At 43.2% G+C, this 22,904-nt stretch overlaps 1 protein-coding gene across 2 annotated transcripts in view; it reads right to left on the reverse strand.

Annotated features, from left to right (window-relative positions):
• Window positions 1-22,904, reverse strand: part of LOC311231896 (myosin-9-like) — a 70,809-nt gene extending 47,905 nt beyond the window's left edge. For both annotated transcript variants that reach the window (XR_014619888.1, XM_084318526.1), the window contains exons 1-8: window positions 22,686-22,904; window positions 19,864-19,967; window positions 6,489-6,676; window positions 5,645-5,785; window positions 4,551-4,707; window positions 2,953-2,980; window positions 2,385-2,478; window positions 524-544 (exon numbers count right to left, since the gene is read on the reverse strand). Coding sequence is in view for 1 of the 2 variants with exons in the window: in XM_084318526.1 (XP_084174652.1) it covers window positions 524-544; window positions 2,385-2,478; window positions 2,953-2,980; window positions 4,551-4,707; window positions 5,645-5,785; window positions 6,489-6,671 (624 nt within the window). In the remaining variant the exon portion in view is untranslated. The remainder of the gene's footprint in view (window positions 1-523; window positions 545-2,384; window positions 2,479-2,952; window positions 2,981-4,550; window positions 4,708-5,644; window positions 5,786-6,488; window positions 6,677-19,863; window positions 19,968-22,685) is intronic.

Consider the following 22,904-nt stretch of genomic DNA (forward strand, 5'->3'; position numbering starts at 1 on the left):
CAAACTATACAAAATTTGTGACCCAAATGCAAAATGTTTTCCTGAAGTAGAAAATCGTAGTACTGTACAACGATCATTACTAGGGATACACAGATCAGACTATCCCGATAGAGATACCTGGGCTTTGGGTATCGGCTGACTTTACTTTTAATCAACAGTATAGATTGGTCTATTATTATCCGATATAATACATTTTGCTCCATTAGAGTTAACGTGTCAAAAATGATTTCTGGCATGTTTCTTGATATCGGATTTTAGTATTGAAGGGAAATTCTCAGATAGATATTTTAGCCTGGTATCAGACCGATCCCATACCACTACATCCCTAAGTGTTATTACCCCAGAATTACCAGTTCTTGCCATCTTATTTCCAAATGCTTCAACCTTATAATATTCAGAATTGTAATTCACTCATCAATACCCATCGCTTAGCAGGCCAGGAAAAGATATTTGCTGTTAGTATAGTGTAGTAGAGTATATATACACTATAAGAGAGACTGAGGACAGACAGAGATGAACTCACATGTGACAGTGTTGCACTGCCCTGGAGAGGGGACGAGAAAAAAGGCACAGAAAATTCAACATTTTGCCATGTGGTGAATCGGCCAATGATATAAAACCTACAGTATTCCCGTTTGTACACTCCATTTAGATTTATAAATCAAATAATACCTTACTGAAAAGTGTAAAAACATTACACACAATCACAGTACAAGTACAAACCAACACACACATACACGCGACACACACACACGTCTTGGCGTCCTGCCCCACTTCTGGTCAAGGTGGAGGAGCGGAGCAGGCAGGCAGGCATGCCCAGGCCTGAGAGAGGAATGTTAGGAATACACAACAACCACTTCAGGAAGACAGCACGGAGAGGTGAACAGATCACACATAGGTGGAGGGGAGATAAGGACTAACATGGAAAACTACAGAGGAGAAGGGAGGATGATGAAGAAGAGGGGAGAAAGTGTTGAGGAAGAGTTGGGAAAGGTCTCCCTGATGTGTAGTGGTCAAGCCAGTAATGGTCAGCCAGGCACAGAATCTTAAAAGGACCCTTTTCATATTCTATATCCTGAATACGAAGTTCTTCCCTCAGGGAGACGGTTCAGAGCAAGTAGATACAAGAGCAACAGCTACAAGCTCTCCTTCCTTCCTACATCCATCACTCTCATAAATAACACTAGAGGTCTATTCCTTTGAGGTGCCACCTAACAGTGGGCTGTCACCTCTTTCTTTCTTGTCCAAGTCCTAATCTTGTTGTAATTTAATTAGGGCAAGGTGCAATATGACACTTTTTGAAGCTTTTGAAATGTTTACCTACTTATGAATTATGGTTGTATGTCTATGTATTGCCATTTTTGTCTGAAGTCCTTTTTACTAACTGAATGAATCATTGTATATACTGTATATATATATATCTTTTTCTTCTTTGTTTACACTGTTATCGCAGACTGATGCAGCACTGATTTTCCTAGTAGATTTTCCCCTCTGGGACAATAAAGTTTATTCTTATCTTATCTTATCTTAGCTGAACCACTGCAGGGACAAAGAGTTCAATACTACACCGGGGTATGAGCATAAGGAAGAGGGTGATGTGAGCCTGGTCTAGTCCCTGTGAGTGGACCTTATAAAACACAAATAATTATGGCACACGTGTTCCAACTAGCATGGCTTCTTGGTTTAAGAGTAGCCCTTCGGCCAGGAAATCCACACAAACAATGTTGCATGCAATACAAAACGGGCAGGGGAGGTTGCCCCATCCCCCCCCCTTCCATCCTGTGCACACCAATGGGCTGAACAATATATTGAATTCATATCATAGAAATACAGTATACATATGACGAAGACGGCAATACTGCCATTTTGAAAACAGGAGAGAATGTGGTATTTTGTTTATATCGTTTACTCCTAACATGGTATTTGTTTATATTGTTTACTCGTAACATATTTGTTTATATTTTTCATCACTAACATGGTATTTGTTTATATTGTTCACTCCTAACATGATACTTGTTTATATTGTTTACTCGTAACATGGTATTTTGTTTATATTGTTCACCACTAACATGCATAGTATGTTACTCAGTTACTTCTATTCTGCATTGAACATACTGAACACTTTTCTACATACGTGACTTCTATTTTTTACATTGTATTTTTTACATGCTATACTTATTTTATTTCATACTTATCTTTTTTGTCTAGCACAGTCTCTGGAGCGTAACAGAAAGAAGCATTTTGTATAAAAGTATTCTGTACTTCTGTATGACAACTATTAAAGAAACTTGAACTTGAAACATGGTATATGTTTACCTTACATGGATAAATAATCTTAGAGGAGGAAGAAGAGAGGAAGAAGGGCCAAAACCAACTGTCCTGACCTGGTCTTTCTTGGACTTGAAAGAAGAGGCGACATGGGCCAGATACTGAATGACTTTCTTTGTATTCTCAGTCTTCCCAGCTCCAGACTCTCCACTGAGGACAACACAGATATGAGAAACATTAATGCCGTAGTAAACAAACTGGGTTAGAGCAACGAATATCAAATAAAAATAGTTTGCGTTCAATTCTTTAAAAATGTATATACCATAATGTACATTTCCTCAGCACTCAATAGATACAGCAACAACAACTCAATCCGCCCGGGGGGGGGGGGAATTAAAAGTTCTTACAGGCGGTTTCAAAGTGACAATAACATTCTAAAAATGACCAAGTTTATTTCCTGTTGCAATGTTTGCCAACACGATAACTGACATACACTTGGGTCCAAACTGTTCCCTGGCAACACAGCGTTCCAGTGAAAGCGCCTATACCAAGTGGTGAGGAGATGTATATTATACCTTTGGTAAATACTACATGCTGCCTAAATAGACATGGGTGTAGCGAGAGATGAAATGACAGAAAGTGGTTGAGGAGTTTACATAAACATATCAGAGAAGAGTGACCTACGTGCAAAGGATGGACTGATCCTCACGATCTGGGAACGGAGAAGATAAGGTATTAAACATACATGGAATATAAATTACATTAGTAGCACTGGTTCTTCCCATGATATGCTGGTCATTCTGTCCTTTTAATTGTGATTTTTAATGCTGGGTTTTAAAAGAAGTCTATAAGAAACAAAACAACAAGTTTCAAGTTTAAACAGAACTTCACAGGCCGCACATCATTCAGTACAGGGGTCCATCACTGTAGCCTCCAGCTCAAAACTGAAACCAACGTTCACCGTGCCTCACATGCACATGACATGGATGCATCATAAATGCAGGTGTAGAAGAAGAACATTCACTGTGCCTATGTGCACAACATGCATGTACCGTAAATGCAGGTGTAGAAGGGGATACGAAATAACTGATAACTGGTCTGAAACACAGTTGAATTATCATTCAAAAAGTAACCAAATGATTACAGACTTACTCAATAGTATGAGTTTTTGCATTCTGCATTAAGAAATGTGTGTATAGGGCGGCTACGTGGTGCAGTGGGCAAGGCGCTCACCACGAATACTGTGGAGACGCTGGGTTTCTCCTGTTCGAGCCCAGCGCTCCACATTGCTTTCAGTTTAGCTGGTCGTCCGTACTAATACACATTGGCCGTATTAGGGGGTGGGAAACTGATGGGTGGGGATCGGGCGCTGTGGACAGCGACTCCTACAGGTCGGTTGGTGCGCCTGTGCAGTAGAATCAGGAAGCGATGGGGGGGGCGCCCCTCCAAAGCGCAGACCCCTGACGCTGAAAGATCGAGCCGCGCAGGTGAAAAGATGCGACTGCCGTTACCTCGAGTATCGGAGGGGACTTGTGCTATGTATGACTTAGGGCCCGCGTCCACCTGGCTCACAAAAACACTGATAGTGCGCCGGCAGCGCTGGCATGAAGCGCATCTTGTAGATGACAGAATGAAATCTACAGCCATCCTTTTATCGTTTTTTCATGCCGCGGTTTTGCACATATTATAGCATATTTTAATAACTTTATTGTATATTAATTATATATATAGTTATTGCCTGACACCACAGTTCGCCCTTTGCTTTTTATTAGCTTTTTAGTAGTGTATTCGTGTAGTTATTATTATTAGTGTATTTGTGTTTTGTCGCGAATCTCAATGGCCCGTCTACTGTGGGAGACAGCCAAGACAGGCAGGCAGCTCCGGTGTCAGGTTACAAACAGAGTGGTAGATATGAATGGCTGTGATTGGTTGTCTGAAAATGAGCTCAGCGCATCGCTCTGAAAAGTTAAAAAAGTTTCAACTTTCGGCCGCACAAAAAAGCTGAAAAAAGAAGCCGACTGCAGCGCACTTACTATAGGCGGCGCATGCGGCCGCATACGCTCTCTCCCCATTGGGATACATTGAAAAAAGACGCGTGCGGTCATAAATATGAGGCAGGTGTACGCGAGCCCTTAGTCCACATTGCAGCCGGCTTGTGGGAGGCAAGAAACAACGTTTGAGACAGGGGAGGGTTGAATTGGATGATACGAAAATTGGGATGAGAGAAAAATAGAAAATGGGAGAAAAAGTGTATAAAAAAAAAGTGTATAATGTTGTCCTACCCTGCATCATGCTTCTATAGGCGGAGTCTGTGATGGCGTAGATGTGAGGGGGCATCTCGTGTCTCTTCTTGCCCTTGTACATGTCTACTATGTCCTCAGTGTAGATGGGAAAGTACTTGTATGGGTTGATCACCACACAGAACAGACCCGAGTACGTCTAGGAAGGAGGGGGGAACGGATAGTCACAATAGAAACAGTTCATATTGACATTTATTTTATATATACATGTGTGTGTGTATTTCTGAGTATTTGTGTGTATGCATGTTAAGGTTAGCAGGTATGGTTAATGTCAGGGTAAGGAGCTAGGGAATGAGTCTAAAACAATGTCAATACAAATGTCCTCACAAGTATAATAAAACCAGAAACACATTATCACCCAGGTACTTTGGCTCTACTCGCAATCTTTCCTACTTTTGAGGGAAAACACATTATGCCATTTCTGTAGTTCTTTTGGCCTCCATCTGTCAGGAAAGCGCTTACATTCATAATATAAAAATTTATTAAATACATTTTAAAAGTTTGTTTGGTTAGTGGAGCAAGTTATGTCAAAACAATTACCGTACTTTCTAAACAGACTTGGAGCGTTCGTGCCATTCTAAAACGTCTCTTCAGGCATGTCCACTCTTCCCCTGTAGTATTTCTCCATTCAGCAGCAGGAGATTTGCCCATTTCCCTGCCTGGACATTTTAAATTGCCCCTATGAAACGCCGGGTGACCCAATACTGAGGTTATTACTATTTCTGGGTCTTCGGCATGATTTTGTGAACACTTTATTTAACTCAACTCAACATGATGCACGCGAGTCTATTGATGACTTATTTTATTTTGGAATATAATGTTCAAGCAAAGGTAGCCTACTTTTCAATAAAAATAATATTATAAATCAACATGCCGTGATGAGGCCATTCTTTATATAGCCTATCAAATGGTTTTAAGAGTAATAAAAACACAGAACATTTGACCAGAATTTCTCCCATTTGCGCGAGACATTGAAAGCGTCTAGGACACGTGGACTGGCAGGGATACCCTGGCACAGTGCAGATGACACGAGGCCAATCTGATGTCAATTGTAAAACCAACCAGCCCAAACTCACGTAGATGAGGCCAGAGTAGTATCTCTCCTTGAGGTTGTGGAGCACAGAGGCCTCGTTCAGGCAGGTGAGCTCAGCCATGTCCTCCACCTTGTTGAACTTGGGCGGGTTCATCTTCTGGATGTCGTCCTTGTTCACCTTCACCTGAGATTTATATTAAAACAAATGTTCTTTTAAACACATTTTTTAAAGATTTAATCAATTTCCTGGAAATTGATAGGCCCTTTTCACAAGCAGACATTTCGACGTGTCATAGATGGGTAAACACAACTATAGCGTTAACTAAAAACCTTAACACTGGGTCCGCACCCCATGTACTGTACATGTGCCAATACCAGTGCCAGGCCCGTCTTTAACCATCTGTGTTGGGCCAACAGACTCTCAGCAAACCATGATCTGTTCAGAGCTTGTTCCTCAGTGGGTGGATAATTCACATGATCTGTTCAGAGCTTGTTCCTCAGTGGGTGGATAATTCACATCAGCTGGGGTGAAAACCAGCTCCTGGAACAACTTCCTCCAGCAATAGAGGCTAATGGATTATGAAATTGAATTGTAACTTTTATATTTTGACTGGCCCGATAAACTTGGGGGGAAAAGATCAGAGTTGATCCCTGCCAAAGTGGCCAATTGACCTAAAACTTAGTTTGTCCGAGGGCAGCAACAGTTGTGATTGGAGGATCAAGAAAAGAGAGCAGGGTTTTGAGATGGGTCAATTGTATTGACCGAGTTGTTTGCCAAGGCCAAAGTTTACTAGCATTTAGCTGGTGTTCATTTCAAGCCATGGTACAAAAATGTGTTCCAACTTCCAACCCTTTCTACCAATCTAGAAACTTGTTTTTGTCTTCACCTTCTTTCCGGTGTCAGCCAGCTCTATGAGACACTCATCCCCCTTCTCCTCTTTGACCGAGCCGGCCTCAAAGCCCAGCTTCTCAGACGGGATCCACACCAGCTTCTTGCTGGACCAGTCGGCCTGGGCCAGAGGGTTGTTCACCGATTTATCCCCATACAGGAACTTGTTTGCATCAGTCATGGTGGCTGTAGGATAAAGAGAATGAGAGTGTGAGTGATTGAGTGAGTGAGTGAGTGAGCTGGAGAGAAAACATGAATATAGACCAATGACAATTTCACAATATAAATAAGTGGACCATCTTGGTTGCTGTTAAATGATAACTGAAAATGTTTCTAGCAATAATTCAAGAGCTCAGCTTGTGCAGCTAAAAGTTTTATTTGATTAGCCCATCTATTTCTTTGTCAAGAACATGAAATATGATCTTCAGGAGAGTTCAGTTCTAGAGGTTGACCAACATATTATGTAGAAATGTTGTTCAACTCAGGAGACAACATATGACGAACCATTAGCTCATTATGATGTATGTATGCATGCACGCAAACAATCACACCCGAAAGGATGAATGTTGTGTAAGACATGGTCTCCTGAACTGTAAAACGTGGAATATTGCAGAATTTGCCCTAATCTGGACTGAAATTCCATGTTCGGGAGAAGATGGAACATTCGGTGCAAAGCAAACATGACCGGGGAGGCGACAGCGTGTTACACACAACACGCAGCATTGATTGAAAACGTTATTAACAGATTGCAGAATGGGTACAATACAGTACGGCTCAATACACACAATTGTTAAGGGGATGCAGACCAGAGAAATACTTTCGTCTTGTTTACATCAGGGTAGGGCTGGGAGATATGGCCTAAAAATTTTATCTCTGATTTTTTCACACCACATCTGATTTACATCGATTTCTCTTAAAAACTAGAAATGCCAAGGAAATCATTAAATAAGCTTTGTTTTTATTTGACACAAAGACATTATCAAACCAAGATGAATTTCCCTATTGGGATTAATAGTGCAATAACTTGCTTTTTCACCAAACTTCACTTTTTGTATAAAAAAAAAAAAAAAAAAAAAAACGCCCAAGTGGCGAACCATGTAACACGCTGCGTCGTGGCACGGCCGGCCCGGGTTCGATTCCCGGACCCGGCGTGACGTCCTTTGCCGAATGTCTTCCCCCCGCTCTGTCTCCCGTTCTTCCTCTCGCTCTCCCTCTCTCTCTGCCGGACTGCCCGGCAGTAAAAACAATAAAAATCTACCAAAAACATAATTTAAAAAAAGAGAGATTCTAAAAGAGAAATATACATTTGAGGGGGAAGAAAATTCCAGCCACATTCCAATGGCCGGGAATGTGTTAACGTCATCAAAAAAGCGAAGAAATTCCGCACTAAGCCCTAAATTCAGAGCACAGCAGTATCCTAATTACTTTTATGCCTCAGGCGATAAGGTGTTTGCAAATTCTGTCAACATACCGTGGACTGGACCCGCAAAAACACGTGCGAAGATCACTTAGTCTCCAAAAGCCATGTCAGAAACAAGGACAAACACAGTGCTTCCCAAAACACACCAGCTCTCTAACGATGATCTCTGGTGATCACAATACAATAGATACAGCTAGGGGGCGAGGCTAATCACTGACACTATTGTGATTGTTACAAAGGATCAGATTAAACCGAATATATATATTTATTGATTGATATATATTGCATAGTATTTGTATATCGTTTGATATCCCTTGTACATATACACGGAATATCCCTTTAGCCTAGTGCAGACCATGGTATTTCATTCTCCTATTGGACAGCGGTCCACAGGCGCCGGGGCCGTGCCTCCAGAGTCAGGTTCAAAGCCACCGTCAAGACATGTCTGTACATGCCCGGCCTTGCCCAGGGATACGAGACAGAAATGAGGTTGGCACTAGATTGTTCGCCGTGCATATAAATATGGCGCAGGTGAATACAGAAGTAGAGTTACCCAATAAGTTGAAGCCTCACCCACGATACTCTGTGCGGTGAAGTATGGCCCGTTTGGCCCCAAAATAGAGCATTGAGACCGCGTGCGAATTAATAACTGAATTGTCAGAGTTTGGCGCTATACCGTCGAGTGCGACATATTTCTATTAAGTCAGTAATAGTCTATTTGTGTATAGTGTATCGTGCGGCTAAAGTTCTACAGTGACCAGCATCACCAACGCTTCCTCGTATCAGCTAGAGTGCTTATCCAGGCTGGGCTGCTTTCATGGCGCTTTCACCCGAGGAGACCTAGACGAGAACCGTGTGGACATGTACACTGGATTAATCTACCCGACGACTACATAGCCCTTTGCGGCTGGATTATATTTGTTTTGGTCCTGTGATTTATGGAGCGGAGAATCGCCGACGCCTACACGTGTTGGATTTACCCTGTGAGGAGACCAGTCGAGTCTGCGCCTCAGAGAGCCTGAGGCCGGCTAGCTTTCTTCACTGTGGAGCTACAGTCTACGGAGAACAGCTGTATTCGTCTGTGGATCAAGAGACTATTGCACCGTCTCCTGTACTTGGAGTCTCCTTAGTCATCGTTGACCAGACTCTCTACTACCGACAGATCCTCTACCCCTGCTGGCTTACAACCGGGGGGACCCTTCCAGTATCTCCCGCTATATATTACTAGTGTACCATAAATTCCCTAAGATTCAGGTTGTATAATTACCTCCTGCGTAACCAGAGAATGGACATTCATTATTGATTTGCCTACGCACATTCCTTTGCCTTATAAGCGCATCCAAAGTAAAATACAGAGAAGTATATTATGTACCTTTTGCTGCAATAAATACTTGATTACACCTTTGTGTGGAACCGATTCAATGTGGGAAGTGTTCATCATATTTATATATCATGTACTGTATGGTCAGTAATTAAAGTACATAAAGCGGTAGTGGTTTAATGATACCATACTTATCAATACAGTCAGGGAATTGTACCCCTCAGTTACAGTGATTAAATAGCTATGTAACGTTACAGTACATAGGATAGGACTATAGATGGCAATTATAGCTTCTTGCTAAATCTGGTGCACCCATATATTTGTTTAATGCAAATGATCGTCGGTACACACTGTCCTTTTATAAACGAAATAAACTAAAGGTGCATAAATCATGCATTACTATATTTCATCACAATAGAATAGATATAGCTAGGCTACTGACATTGTGATAATGTCAGTAGTAGCTAGCTGTATCTATTGTTTACACTTGAAATGTGTATTTTTTATTTTGTGTGAATTTTTATTTTGTCAATATTATTTGAAAAATATTGTGTAAAATGTAACAATTTCTGAGTTGCAGCACTTAAACATTAAATGGACTGTTATATATCTTATTAAATTGTGGACATTTATTCATTCCCACTTATTAGACACTATTTCTGATGGTAAAATTTGTGTAAAATACAGAATTCTGAAATAACAGAAAAACGGAATTTGGGAAAAAGATAAAACGGATTTCATATGGCTCTACACGCCATATCCAACCAGTTCACTGATTATCTATTACAGAACAACCTCCTAGACCCAAAGAAATCAGCCCCCTACAGACTGGTGTCCCCCAGGGCTTGGTCCTTTGACCCCTCTTCTTCGCTCTCTATACACCAAAATCTCATTATCACGTCTCATGCCTGCTCATATCACTGCAATGCCGATGACACTCAAACTCTTCCTCTCCTTTTCTCCCTCAGATACACAAGTCTCTGAGTGGATCTCAGCCTGCCTGTCCGACATCTCCGCCTGGATGACGACCAAATCAATCACCTCAAAACTGAAACTAAGCTAAACGGAGCTACTTCAGCTGCCGGTTGAATCCTCCCCACTGACGGACCTTTCCATCATAGTGGAGAATGTAGCCGTGGCTCCATCCCCAACCTAGGTGTGGTCCTTGACGACCAGCTGAACTTTTCTGCTCACATCGCCTCAACAACCAGAACCTGCAGATTCTTCCTCAGCAGGATCCCCCACCTTCCTTACAAAAGAAGCCACCCAACTCCTCCTGCAATCAACAGTCATGTCTCGCCTCCTGCAATGCACTGGCAGCTAGCTGGTTTACTGGGTACCGCCACCAAGCCACTGCAATTACAGAATGCAGCGGCTCGCCTGATCTCCAACCTACCAAAGTCAGCCCACATTACCCCACTTCTTAAGAGAACTGCACTGGCTTCCCATCGCCACACAAATCCGCGTCAAGGTCCTTGACCTGGCAGACCATGCAGTGAGGGGAACATCTCCCTCCTACCTCCAGTCAATGGCCTCTAAGTAACTACACACACCATCCAGGAATCTACCTACAATGCCAATATGTCTAGAACACTATGCACCGAAGACTATAGCATTCAGGTTCGACACTGTTTGACGAACAATCTTACTTACCCTTAGCTGCTAGAGTTGTACCCTTCCTGCTGACTTGTTGTACAGAACTTGTAAGTTGCTTTGGATAAAAGCGATAGCTAAATGTAAATGAAACGGCAGCGGATGGGCGGCTACGTGGCGTAGTGGGCAAGGCGCTCACCACGAATGACGGAGACGCTGGGCTTGCCTGTTCGAGCCCAGCGCTCCACATTGCTTTCAGTTTAGCTGGTCGTTCATACTAATACACATTGGCCGTATTAGGGGGTGGGAAACTGATGGGTGGGGATCGGGCGTTGTGGACAGCGACTCCTACAGGTCGGTTGGTGCGCCTGCGCAGTAGAATCAGGAAGTGTCGGGGGCAGCGTGAGCCTCCCACGCGTTACTCCTCGCCACTGAGAGATCGAGCTGCGCAGGTGAAAAGATGCGACAGGGGAGCTCCAGTAGCTCACCACGTACCGCGAGTGCTATTTCAGCGCCGTGGACAACCGTGCTCGTCACGGATCTGGGGCTGAGCGAGTTCGAATCCCGGACTGCAGCCGTGCCTTTCCCAGAGTGTCTTCCCCCCCCATCTGAACCCTTTCAGCCTGCTTCTGTCGGTCGAACTTGACCAAGTATAAATGCGATAAACGTATAAAAGAGCCAGGGAAATGGCCAAAGTTTAAAAAAAAAAGAAAAGATGCGACTGCCGTTACCTCAAGTACCGGAGGGGACTTGTGCTATGTATGACTTAGTCCACATTGCAGCCGGCTTGTGGGAGGCAAGAAACAGCGTTCGTGACAGGGGAGGGTTGAATTGGATGATACGAAATTGGGATGGGAGAAAAATATAGAAAATGGGAGAAAAAGTGGATAAAAAAAAATTAAACGCCAGCGGATCTAGTAGCTAAAAGGGGAACTACTTGGTTGCATGGAAGTAGTTTGGCTACAAGAGGTCACAGCAACAATTTGCTAACAGTTAAAGCTAAAAGTGGAAACACAACAAACTTGCTCAGCCACTTAAAAGCAGAAAACACACGAGAGTATGAGGAGAGTCATGTTAGGAGAGTTTAGTAGCTGGTGATGTTTATATTTTGACTTATGTTGTCGCTATTTACAATTTAGCATTTCAGTATTTTTTTTATTATATCGTCATGAATATAGTTACAGAAGATTACCCTGAAATATTGTATTATTATTAAGATTTAGAAGTTACTAGCCATGCTGTAATTCCATGACTTTCCCAGGTCTCTGAAAGTTAAGGCAGGATGAATAATAAGGTGTGAATAAAATACGCCACTCTAATAACTAATAAGTTTGGTGACAAAGACCAGGGTACATTGAGGTTAGATTAGCCAACACAACTACAGTAGCTTGCAAAATCAACACCAGTGTCAAGGGAAATGCTCAGGGAAGCTATTTCAAAGAATCAGAAGTAAAACCAGATGGCATTCTGAAGGCTACCCGTTCACACAAAGTGTAAAATCATGTTACCGCAACCCCTTTCAGCTCAACCCCATAACTCAGCCTCCATGAGCCAGCATCATGCTAAGTCTGGACTTGTCAGTCCAACACTATATTTTACATAGGGAATTTCTCATCTCCTTAAGGCATGTTTTTAAAAAAGTATTGTGAAACATTTCAGGTTATCATCACTTTATCAAGGCTTTGCATAGCTCTAACGCCAGAGTAAACTTGTCTGTAACTTGTTGATTCTTGACTGAACACTGTGGGGAGGTATATTGTGTTTAACCCTTTCACTACCACACGACAAAGGGTTAACCCTTTCACAACCACACTACAGACGGGTGGTAGTGAAAGGGTTAATCACAGAGAAGCTTTTCAATTGACGTGTGTGCGCACGTGCACATTGATGCTTTAACTAACCACAATAATAGGACTCACCATGGACTGGGGCATATGAATGACACAGCTTCTATCGTTACCGACATGTGGCCTGTGATATCGTTATCAACTCGGCGTGAAATATAAAAACAACTATTATTTTGTTACCCAATTGCAGTGTTCTGCCAAGGCTGTTATCTGAAGCTTTCCGTGTCATACTTCAACTGTTTGGCAGGAGAAGAGGGACTATTTTGTCAAACCTATTAAAATTAAGGAGACTGCAGTTTTACCGCAAACCACATTACCGTGGGAAATGATATACTACTTCACACATTTGACCCAGTGGAGCCACATTTTTCCAAATGCAATCCCTGCATTACTCTCACTTCACCGTCCTCCCTCTCCTCTACCTGTCCCCTCCCTCTCCCCTACCTGTCTCGTCCGCGTGTATGCTTTCCGCAACGCAGTTGTGTTTCTGTGTTCCCGTTTTGCGCTTTGATTGGCCGAGCGCGCGCGTGAGCCGCGATAATCAGCCAGGCAGGAATACTAAACTCTGCTTAACGCAATTTATACAAATGGAAGTATTGATTTCGACGTAACGAATCATTAAAAAAATATACCGTTAACTGGAATATGTTGTTTCTTTACACATATGTTGGATTATGCAATTGGTTTGTCATGACAAACCAATAAAGAAAATCGCGAATTAACCGGTGGCTACAACAACACACAGTAACTACATGCATCATTGTTTACAATGAACGGTGGGGCTAATCGAAAGGACTGGACACGGACGCGTTAAACAGCAATCAATTAATTTAATATAACAGTCCGGTTCTGTGTTTGTGTCTGTAGATTGTTGGTGAACAACCAACTTTAGGTTAGTTTAACTTGTCCGTGTCCAGTCCTTTCGATTAGCCCCACCGTTCATTGTAAACAATAATGCATGTAGTTACTGTGTGTTGTTGTAGCCACCGGTTAATTTGATTTTTTATTAGTTTGTCATGACAAACCAATTACATAATCCAACATACGTGTAAAGAAACATATTCCCGTTAACGGTATATTTTTGTAATGATTCGTTACGGCGAAATCAATACTTCCATTTGTATAAATTGCGTTAAGCGGAATTTGCCTGGCTGAGAGGCTTACCGCGGCTCATGCGCGCGCTCGGCCAATCAGAGCGCAAAACGGGAACGCGGAAACACAACTGCGTTGCGGAAAGCATACACGCGTCCCGTCCCCCTCCTCGTCCCCTCCCTCTCCCCTCCCCTCTACCTGTCCCCTCCCTCTCCTCTACCTGTCCCATCCCCTCCCTCTACCCGTCCTGTCCCCTCCTCTACCCGTCCCCTCCTCTACTTGTCCCATCCCTCACCTCTACCTGTCCCCTCCCTCTCCTCATCCCGTCCCTCTCCTCTTCCACGACTGGCCTACATTCCATCCTCGCCCACTCATTAGAAAAAAGTGGAATTCCACAAATTCCCAACCCTTTTCCTGGTTCCATCCTTACTTACCCCACTACCCCCCCCCCCCTATCTGTTTCCAACACAACAAAAACGTCCCCAATCATTCCACTAATGGACGGCGAGACCATCTCCGTTCAACAAAAGCCACTCCGGTTGTCCCGTTATGTAATGTCTTGCAGGCAGCGGGCTGAGGGGACTGGAGGCCAATGGAGCAGAACAGGGGAACAGCGGAGGCGGACAGGAATGTTGGGAGCAAGTTTGGGCAGAGCGAGAAATGTCATTATCCCCCAACCACACCCTCTAAAGAGACACCGATGCCGCGTTTAATCAAATACAACGCAATTCCCTTCTTCACTGACTGATCAACTTAACATAATAATCCAATCACTTTGCTTGCATAGACCTTAACCCTTTCACGACCACACTACAGAAGGTTAACCCGTCTGTACTGTGGTAGTGAAAGGTTAACCGTCTGTAGTGTGGTAGTGAAAGGGTTAACCCTTTGTCATGTGGTAGTGAAAGTGTTAACCCTTTGGTAGTGTGGTAGTGAAAGTGTTAAAAGCACAGCACACATCCTAAAAATCACCTTTGCATCATTTTGTGTTGCTATCCTAAAATATTCATTATGTTGTCTTTGTGTTTCTCCGTTATGAATTATCATGTACTTTTGAAACATCATATACTTTAGTACAATCTGCTTGCATATACCCCCCCTGTTAAGTGATACTATAGTATAGGCTAAGCTTTTGCCTTCACACTCAAGGGGGATGCAATTTGCATGCATGTATATATTAGGGCTGGGCGATAAAACGATAATTATCGCGATATATTTTAATAATCGATATCAAAAAACAAAAAAATCGAATAGTCTTTCTTGCCTGCAACTTAAAGTAATGGCTTTGCTTCTCCAAATGACAATACTGACCAAATTGAGATTTATTTTTCTCGTCCATTTATTTTGTTTGCTTTCTAATTTAAAATACAGTTTGAAAGTGCCAAAAGATAGTAAAGAAACTAGCAGAGCCAGAACTGTTCAACTCCCCTGGTGCCACAGCCAGCAGAGAAGCCTGTTTACTTTCGCTTTCAAACCAGCTGCAGCCTGATAACTGGAGTGTGAGGGGATGTTAACACTAAAGATGGCGGCAACGACAAAATTGCTGTTATCGATCGTGATATCATTTTTGGCCATATCGCCCAGCCCTAGTATATATATATAATACCCAACAGTATTAATCCTACACATGAACCACTCCCAAGTATTAAATACAATTGGATGACAGTGTATATGGAGAGAGAGAGGAATGAGATACGTGTTTAAAGAGAGATAAAGGGATGAGAGTACAGAGGTGTAATCTGCATGTCTGTCTAAGTTCATTATGTGCTCAGACTCAGACAAGAGGGGGAGGAGGAGGAGGGGTTCTCTGATTGGTTGGCATATTATGTGCCATGTGACTAATGCTGCCACTGTAAAAGAAGTGTGGCCTGCTATCTTATGCCATGCTGTTCACACGGAAATTGGAAGTCAATTGTTCACACCAGGATCTCTCAGAAACTATCGCACTATGGGCACCAAAAGGAAACTGGCTCCTTCAGCATCCAATGTGAACCTGCTATTACTTGGAACAATGTCAAGAAAATCCAGAACTGTAACACATGTAGAAGTCACATTATAAAACTAGAAGAATGCACTCAGTGGAGTGCACTGAGCAATGCTTAACAATCACTCCACTATTAGTTTCACATGCAACATTTTACTGGGTAGATGACAGAAACAGGACGATATTGCCAGTCTCAATAGACCCAGGTTATAAATCCATATGGTGGCACCAGAGAGGAAAAGTCATGGAGTCACCAAAATCAACAGGTTTCAAAAGAGAGGTTTAGATATTGTGAACGCTGCCACTTGTGACATTCACATGAAGTGGCTTGACTGTGTGTGTGCGCTATCTATGGGCTAACTTCCTCAGGAAGTTGCATTGCTGCCTTGGCTTGTTTTGCACGTTCTGGCTCACTTTTCAGACAGTCTTGTTACACAATTTCAGTAGTAAGATACACCCTCAAGGGTTTGTGCATTATGTAGCCTATGTTTGATCAATTTAGCTGTCACTCTTACCCAAAATAATTACAGTGCAAGCAGTTATGTCCATCATCTCATCCCTGGCTTTCATATATATTCTTATCTGCACATTTCTAGCAACATCTCCTGTCTTCCACTGTCCTTGGCTGCTAGTCAATCCCTGCTTTAACTTGGCTTCAATGGCTTTTTTTTTTTTTTTTATCTTTTCCCCCCTTCTTTTTCCGTTTTTCTCCCCTCCCAATGTTAGTCGTTATGCCAATTCCCAATCCCCTTCCTGGTCGTTGCGCACTCTACCCTCTACAGTCGGTCTGGGAGGGCGGAGACTATCACATCCTTCCTCCGACACACGTATACCCACTTCTTTTCACCTGGCAGCGCGGACTGACTGGGAGAGTGTAACGTGTGGTCACACTACCTCCCTCCAGATCCTTCCCTCGCTGTGCAGGCGCCCCGACCGAACTGTAGTAGTCGCTGTTTACAACGACCCGGACGCACCCACCGGCTTCCCTCCCGCTGACTCTGCCAATTAAGCTAGTATGACGGCCGGCCAAGCCGGAGGCAACGCTGACAGCCTGCCGGATTCGATACCAGTGTCTCTCACGTTGGTGACGAGCGCTTAGTCCGCTGCGCCACCCAAGGCCCTTTTTAACACCGAATTCATGCACGTGCCACTACAGCATCACTGCCTGCTATCTGCAGTCAGCCTGGTAGGTGGCTACAGGGATTGAAGGTTTAATGGATGGGTGAACAATTTGTACAAGATGGCTGTTCGTTATGACATTTGGAGTTGATTAAGAACATTGGGAAATAAACACATATCTTCGACTGCTTCACTGTTCAGCCGATGGGTTGGACAAAGGTGGACAGTGGCAATTTGGACAATGATGGACGCTTGCACTGCTTTTTCTGAAGATGTTAAGTAGCCAAAGTCAGTTACACCCTTTGAGGGAGAGGGTGTGTTTGACTTCAATATACATGGTGGGAGAGGGATTCACCAGGACTGAACACCAGCATCACTTCATGGACCATCTCATAATTTATTAACCATGAGCATAGCTCCAGATGCATCCAAGTCTAGATTCCTGTATGAATCAAATTCTTTCACTACCAAATGGTTAACCCTTTCACTGCAACAATACAGCAGGTTAACCCTTTCACTACCACACTACAGACTGAACAACAAATTGATGGCGGTACCACAGCCTCAAGGCCCGGACCAGCAGACTCCGGGACAGATTTTTTTTCCATGTTATTGTTTCTTATACTGCTATTTTTTCACTCTATGCTGTAACAGTGTATGAAGATGTGACAATAAAATCTGAATCTGAAAGTAGGGCTGCAACGATTAGTTGACATAATCGACGATGTCGATCATAAAAACTCGTTGATGCCGAATTTTTGCGTCGATGCGTCGTAAATTAATAAATTTTTTATAACTTTAATTTTTTTTTGCACTACCTATCTTTGTGAAAGTGGCTTCTCAGCTCTGGTCCAGCTGAAGACAAAGCAGAGGAACAGATTGGACATTGAGCATGACCTCAGAGTTGCTTTGTCTACCATCACCCCAGACTTTGAGACTCTTGTCAGGAGCAAACAACATCCCCAGTTATCCCATTAATTCCCTGGGATGTTAAGCTAAGAAGTCTGCTAAGAAGGATATATTATTTAATTTCATTGTGTTTTTAGCCCTAGTTGCACTTTTGTTGCAACCCCAGTTATCCCATTAGTTCCCCCAAACTTACTGTCGGTCTGTTATGTTTAGCTAAGAAGTCTGCTAAGAGCCCGGAAAATTGAGCCACGCCCACAGGAAGCAGAGATGGAGGGTGTGACATAAATAATCGTTAGATTGGTCGACTACCAAAATAATCGTTAGTTGCAGCCCTAACTGGAGGTCGCTCTGGATAAAAGAGTCAGCTAAATGACTAAATGTAAGTGTAGGACTGTGAGTAGGCTACACAACATTCAAAGATGAGTTGCATTTGTCTGCTTTGTCAAAACACCCAATGTTCAGACAGTAACATGGCCTTCAGACTTTCCTAAAGGATATATAAAATAACTGAAAACTAAAAAGAACCGAACTGCTCCTGTAAATGTCTAAACCCAACCCCCTCCAATGTACAGTTCCCCCACCCCACCTACCCAACCCCCCCCCCCCCGTACAGCTTCTTCCCCCTCAAATATATACTCTTTTTAGACTTTTTTTGTATCACAAACTGTACTGTATTTGTAGATCTGGTATGTCATAAATGTCTAGATGTACTGTCTATCTGTGTGTCATATATGTTATGATGAATTGAAAATGGGGGACCCTGATGTAAACAAGACAAACGTCTTTCTCAGGTCTGCATCTCTTAACAATTGTGTGTATTGAGCCGTACTGTATTGTACCCATTCTGCAATCTGTTAATAACATTTTCAATCAATCACCAATCCAGGCAGGACAGAGTCAGATTAAAAAAACGATTGTGTCACAAATCCCAATGAATGGGGTAAGTCCAATGTTTATCTCCTGCTAACAGTTTACAGACTAATATAATTGTGTACAGTCAACCTGTCCTGAAGTTCTCTGCCCCTCCCTGCGTGTGCGCGCGTTGTGTGTGTACTGTGCACCTTCCCCAGTCTCCCCCTCTCATTCTCCTACCTGGAGCAGAGAGAATCTAAAGCTGCAGTTATGGACTGTGTGGTGGTGGTGGGGATGATCAGCATAGATATATTAAACAGTTTAATCTCTATGATGATCAGGCTCTGTAGCCTACTACATTATTCTGTTTCTATAGTTATGGACTTTGGGCCACTATGTAATGTGGCTATTTCAGAAGTATATTTTTGTTGAGCTCATGAATTTGGTTATGTCTGAGTACCACTGGCCTAGACAGTATAGCTACCTATTATGCTTAGCCTATAAGTGGTGGTATTGTAGCGTTTCCGCGTTGGGCTGCAGGGGTGGTAGCCCCTTTCGTGACTGTGATGCACCGAGTGAATCCACAGTCACTTGCTCCTCAATGGGAAACCAACCTAGATGTACCATGAAGGACTGGTTCTGGCCGAACCGTTCGTTATACAAGAATCACAAAGACATTTCAAAGGTACTCACAGTTGCACAAGGGTTTCGGACAGAGATACGGGATGGTTTGAAAGCTCGGCGTTGCTAACAAACATTATTTCCGGCGTTGGGTGATCACAGCGCAGGCGCACCAGGCACCCAACGCCGGAAATAATGCCGTTTTGAGCAGTTTATAAAAATTATTTAAAATGTTTATTAGCAACGCCGAGCTTTCAAACCATCCCGCATGTCTGTCCGAAACCCTCGTGCAACTGTGAGTACCTTTGAAATGTTTGTGATTCTTGTATAACGAACGGTTCGGGCAGAACCAGTCCTTCAGGGTACATCTAGGTTGGTTTCCCATTGAGGAGCAAGTGACTGTGTATTCACTCGGCGCACCACAGTCACGAAAGGGGCTACAGGGGTGGAGGAATATCCGCATGTTGGTTGTGCGCTCATTAATACCCCATTGAGCTCCAGTAATCAACAAGCTATTGTATTAAATGTCGAAAGTGCGCACTGTGTGTTATCACGGATATCACAGGGAAGAGACTGACCAGGCTGTCAAGCTGCAGAAGAAAACACGTAGCATACCTGCTTGTTGTTCACCTGCAGGCACTGTGTGGGTGGGTTCAGTTCGTCTCTCGGCGTCCGCGTTCGCAAGAACTCCTCCTGCGCGACAACAACAGCAACCTCACCTTTGAGGGAGAGGGTGTGTTTGACTTCAATATACATGGTGGGAGAGGGATTCACCAGGACTGAACACCAGCATCACTTCATGGACCATCTCATAATTTATTAACCATGAGCATAGCTCCAGATGCATCCAAGTCTAGATTCCTGTATGAATCAAATTCTTTCACTACCAAATGGTTAACCCTTTCACTGCAACAATACAGCAGGTTAACCCTTTCACTACCACACTACAGACTGAACAACAAATTGATGGCGGTACCACAGCCTCAAGGCCCGGACCAGCAGACTCCGGGACAGATTTTTTTTCCATGTTATTGTTTCTTATACTGCTATTTTTTCACTCTATGCTGTAACAGTGTATGAAGATGTGACAATAAAATCTGAATCTGAAAGTAGGGCTGCAACGATTAGTTGACATAATCGACGATGTCGATCATAAAAACTCGTTGATGCCGAATTTTTGCGTCGATGCGTCGTAAATTAATAAATTTTTTATAACTTTAATTTTTTTTTGCACTACCTATCTTTGTGAAAGTGGCTTCTCAGCTCTGGTCCAGCTGAAGACAAAGCAGAGGAACAGATTGGACATTGAGCATGACCTCAGAGTTGCTTTGTCTACCATCACCCCAGACTTTGAGACTCTTGTCAGGAGCAAACAACATCCCCAGTTATCCCATTAATTCCCTGGGATGTTAAGCTAAGAAGTCTGCTAAGAAGGATATATTATTTAATTTCATTGTGTTTTTAGCCCTAGTTGCACTTTTGTTGCAACCCCAGTTATCCCATTAGTTCCCCCAAACTTACTGTCGGTCTGTTATGTTTAGCTAAGAAGTCTGCTAAGAGCCCGGAAAAGGAGCCACGCCCACAGGAAGCAGAGATGGAGGGTGTGACATAAATAATCGTTAGATTGGTCGACTACCAAAATAATCGTTAGTTGCAGCCCTAACTGGAGGTCGCTCTGGATAAAAGAGTCAGCTAAATGACTAAATGTAAGTGTAGGACTGTGAGTAGGCTACACAACATTCAAAGATGAGTTGCATTTGTCTGCTTTGTCAAAACACCCAATGTTCAGACAGTAACATGGCCTTCAGACTTTCCTAAAGGATATATAAAATAACTGAAAACTAAAAAGAACCGAACTGCTCCTGTAAATGTCTAAACCCAACCCCCTCCAATGTACAGTTCCCCCACCCCACCTACCCAACCCCCCCCCCCCCCCCCGTACAGCTTCTTCCCCCTCAAATATATACTCTTTTTAGACTTTTTTTGTATCACAAACTGTACTGTATTTGTAGATCTGGTATGTCATAAATGTCTAGATGTACTGTCTATCTGTGTGTCATATATGTTATGATGAATTGAAAATGGGGGACCCTGATGTAAACAAGACAAACGTCTTTCTCAGGTCTGCATCTCTTAACAATTGTGTGTATTGAGCCGTACTGTATTGTACCCATTCTGCAATCTGTTAATAACATTTTCAATCAATCACCAATCCAGGCAGGACAGAGTCAGATTAAAAAAACGATTGTGTCACAAATCCCAATGAATGGGGTAAGTCCAATGTTTATCTCCTGCTAACAGTTTACAGACTAATATAATTGTGTACAGTCAACCTGTCCTGAAGTTCTCTGCCCCTCCCTGCGTGTGCGCGCGTTGTGTGTGTACTGTGCACCTTCCCCAGTCTCCCCCTCTCATTCTCCTACCTGGAGCAGAGAGAATCTAAAGCTGCAGTTATGGACTGTGTGGTGGTGGTGGGGATGATCAGCATAGATATATTAAACAGTTTAATCTCTATGATGATCTGGCTCTGTAGCCTACTACATTATTCTGTTTCTATAGTTATGGACTTTGGGCCACTATGTAATGTGGCTATTTCAGAAGTATATTTTTGTTGAGCTCATGAATTTGGTTATGTCTGAGTACCACTGGCCAGTAGACAGTATAGCTAGTAGACAGTATAGCTACCTATTATGCTTAGCCTATAAGTGGTGGTATTGTAGCGTTTCCGCGTTGGGCTGCAGGGGTGGTAGCCCCTTTCGTGACTGTGATGCACCGAGTGAATCCACAGTCACTTGCTCCTCAATGGGAAACCAACCTAGATGTACCATGAAGGACTGGTTCTGGCCGAACCGTTCGTTATACAAGAATCACAAAGACATTTCAAAGGTACTCACAGTTGCACAAGGGTTTCGGACAGAGATACGGGATGGTTTGAAAGCTCGGCGTTGCTAACAAACATTATTTCCGGCGTTGGGTGATCACAGCGCAGGCGCACCAGGCACCCAACGCCGGAAATAATGCCGTTTTGAGCAGTTTATAAAAATTATTTAAAATGTTTATTAGCAACGCCGAGCTTTCAAACCATCCCGCATGTCTGTCCGAAACCCTCGTGCAACTGTGAGTACCTTTGAAATGTTTGTGATTCTTGTATAACGAACGGTTCGGGCAGAACCAGTCCTTCAGGGTACATCTAGGTTGGTTTCCCATTGAGGAGCAAGTGACTGTGTATTCACTCGGCGCACCACAGTCACGAAAGGGGCTACAGGGGTGGAGGAATATCCGCATGTTGGTTGTGCGCTCATTAATACCCCATTGAGCTCCAGTAATCAACAAGCTATTGTATTAAATGTCGAAAGTGCGCACTGTGTGTTATCACGGATATCACAGGGAAGAGACTGACCAGGCTGTCAAGCTGCAGAAGAAAACACGTAGCATACCTGCTTGTTGTTCACCTGCAGGCACTGTGTGGGTGGGTTCAGTTCGTCTCTCGGCGTCCGCGTTCGCAAGAACTCCTCCTGCGCGACAACAACAGCAACCTCACAACAAGACGCAAAGTTGTAGTGAATCTCTTCTCCTTTTTTCTCTCCGTTCCTCTTCCGCACCTATTTCTGTCTTTTCCTCTACACCCCTCCTTTCTGTTCTCCCTCCGCCTGTGC

The sequence above is a fragment of the Notolepis coatsorum genome (genome assembly GCF_963971535.1).
Source record: "Notolepis coatsorum genome assembly, chromosome: 7".
NCBI lineage: Eukaryota > Metazoa > Chordata > Actinopteri > Aulopiformes > Paralepididae > Notolepis > Notolepis coatsorum.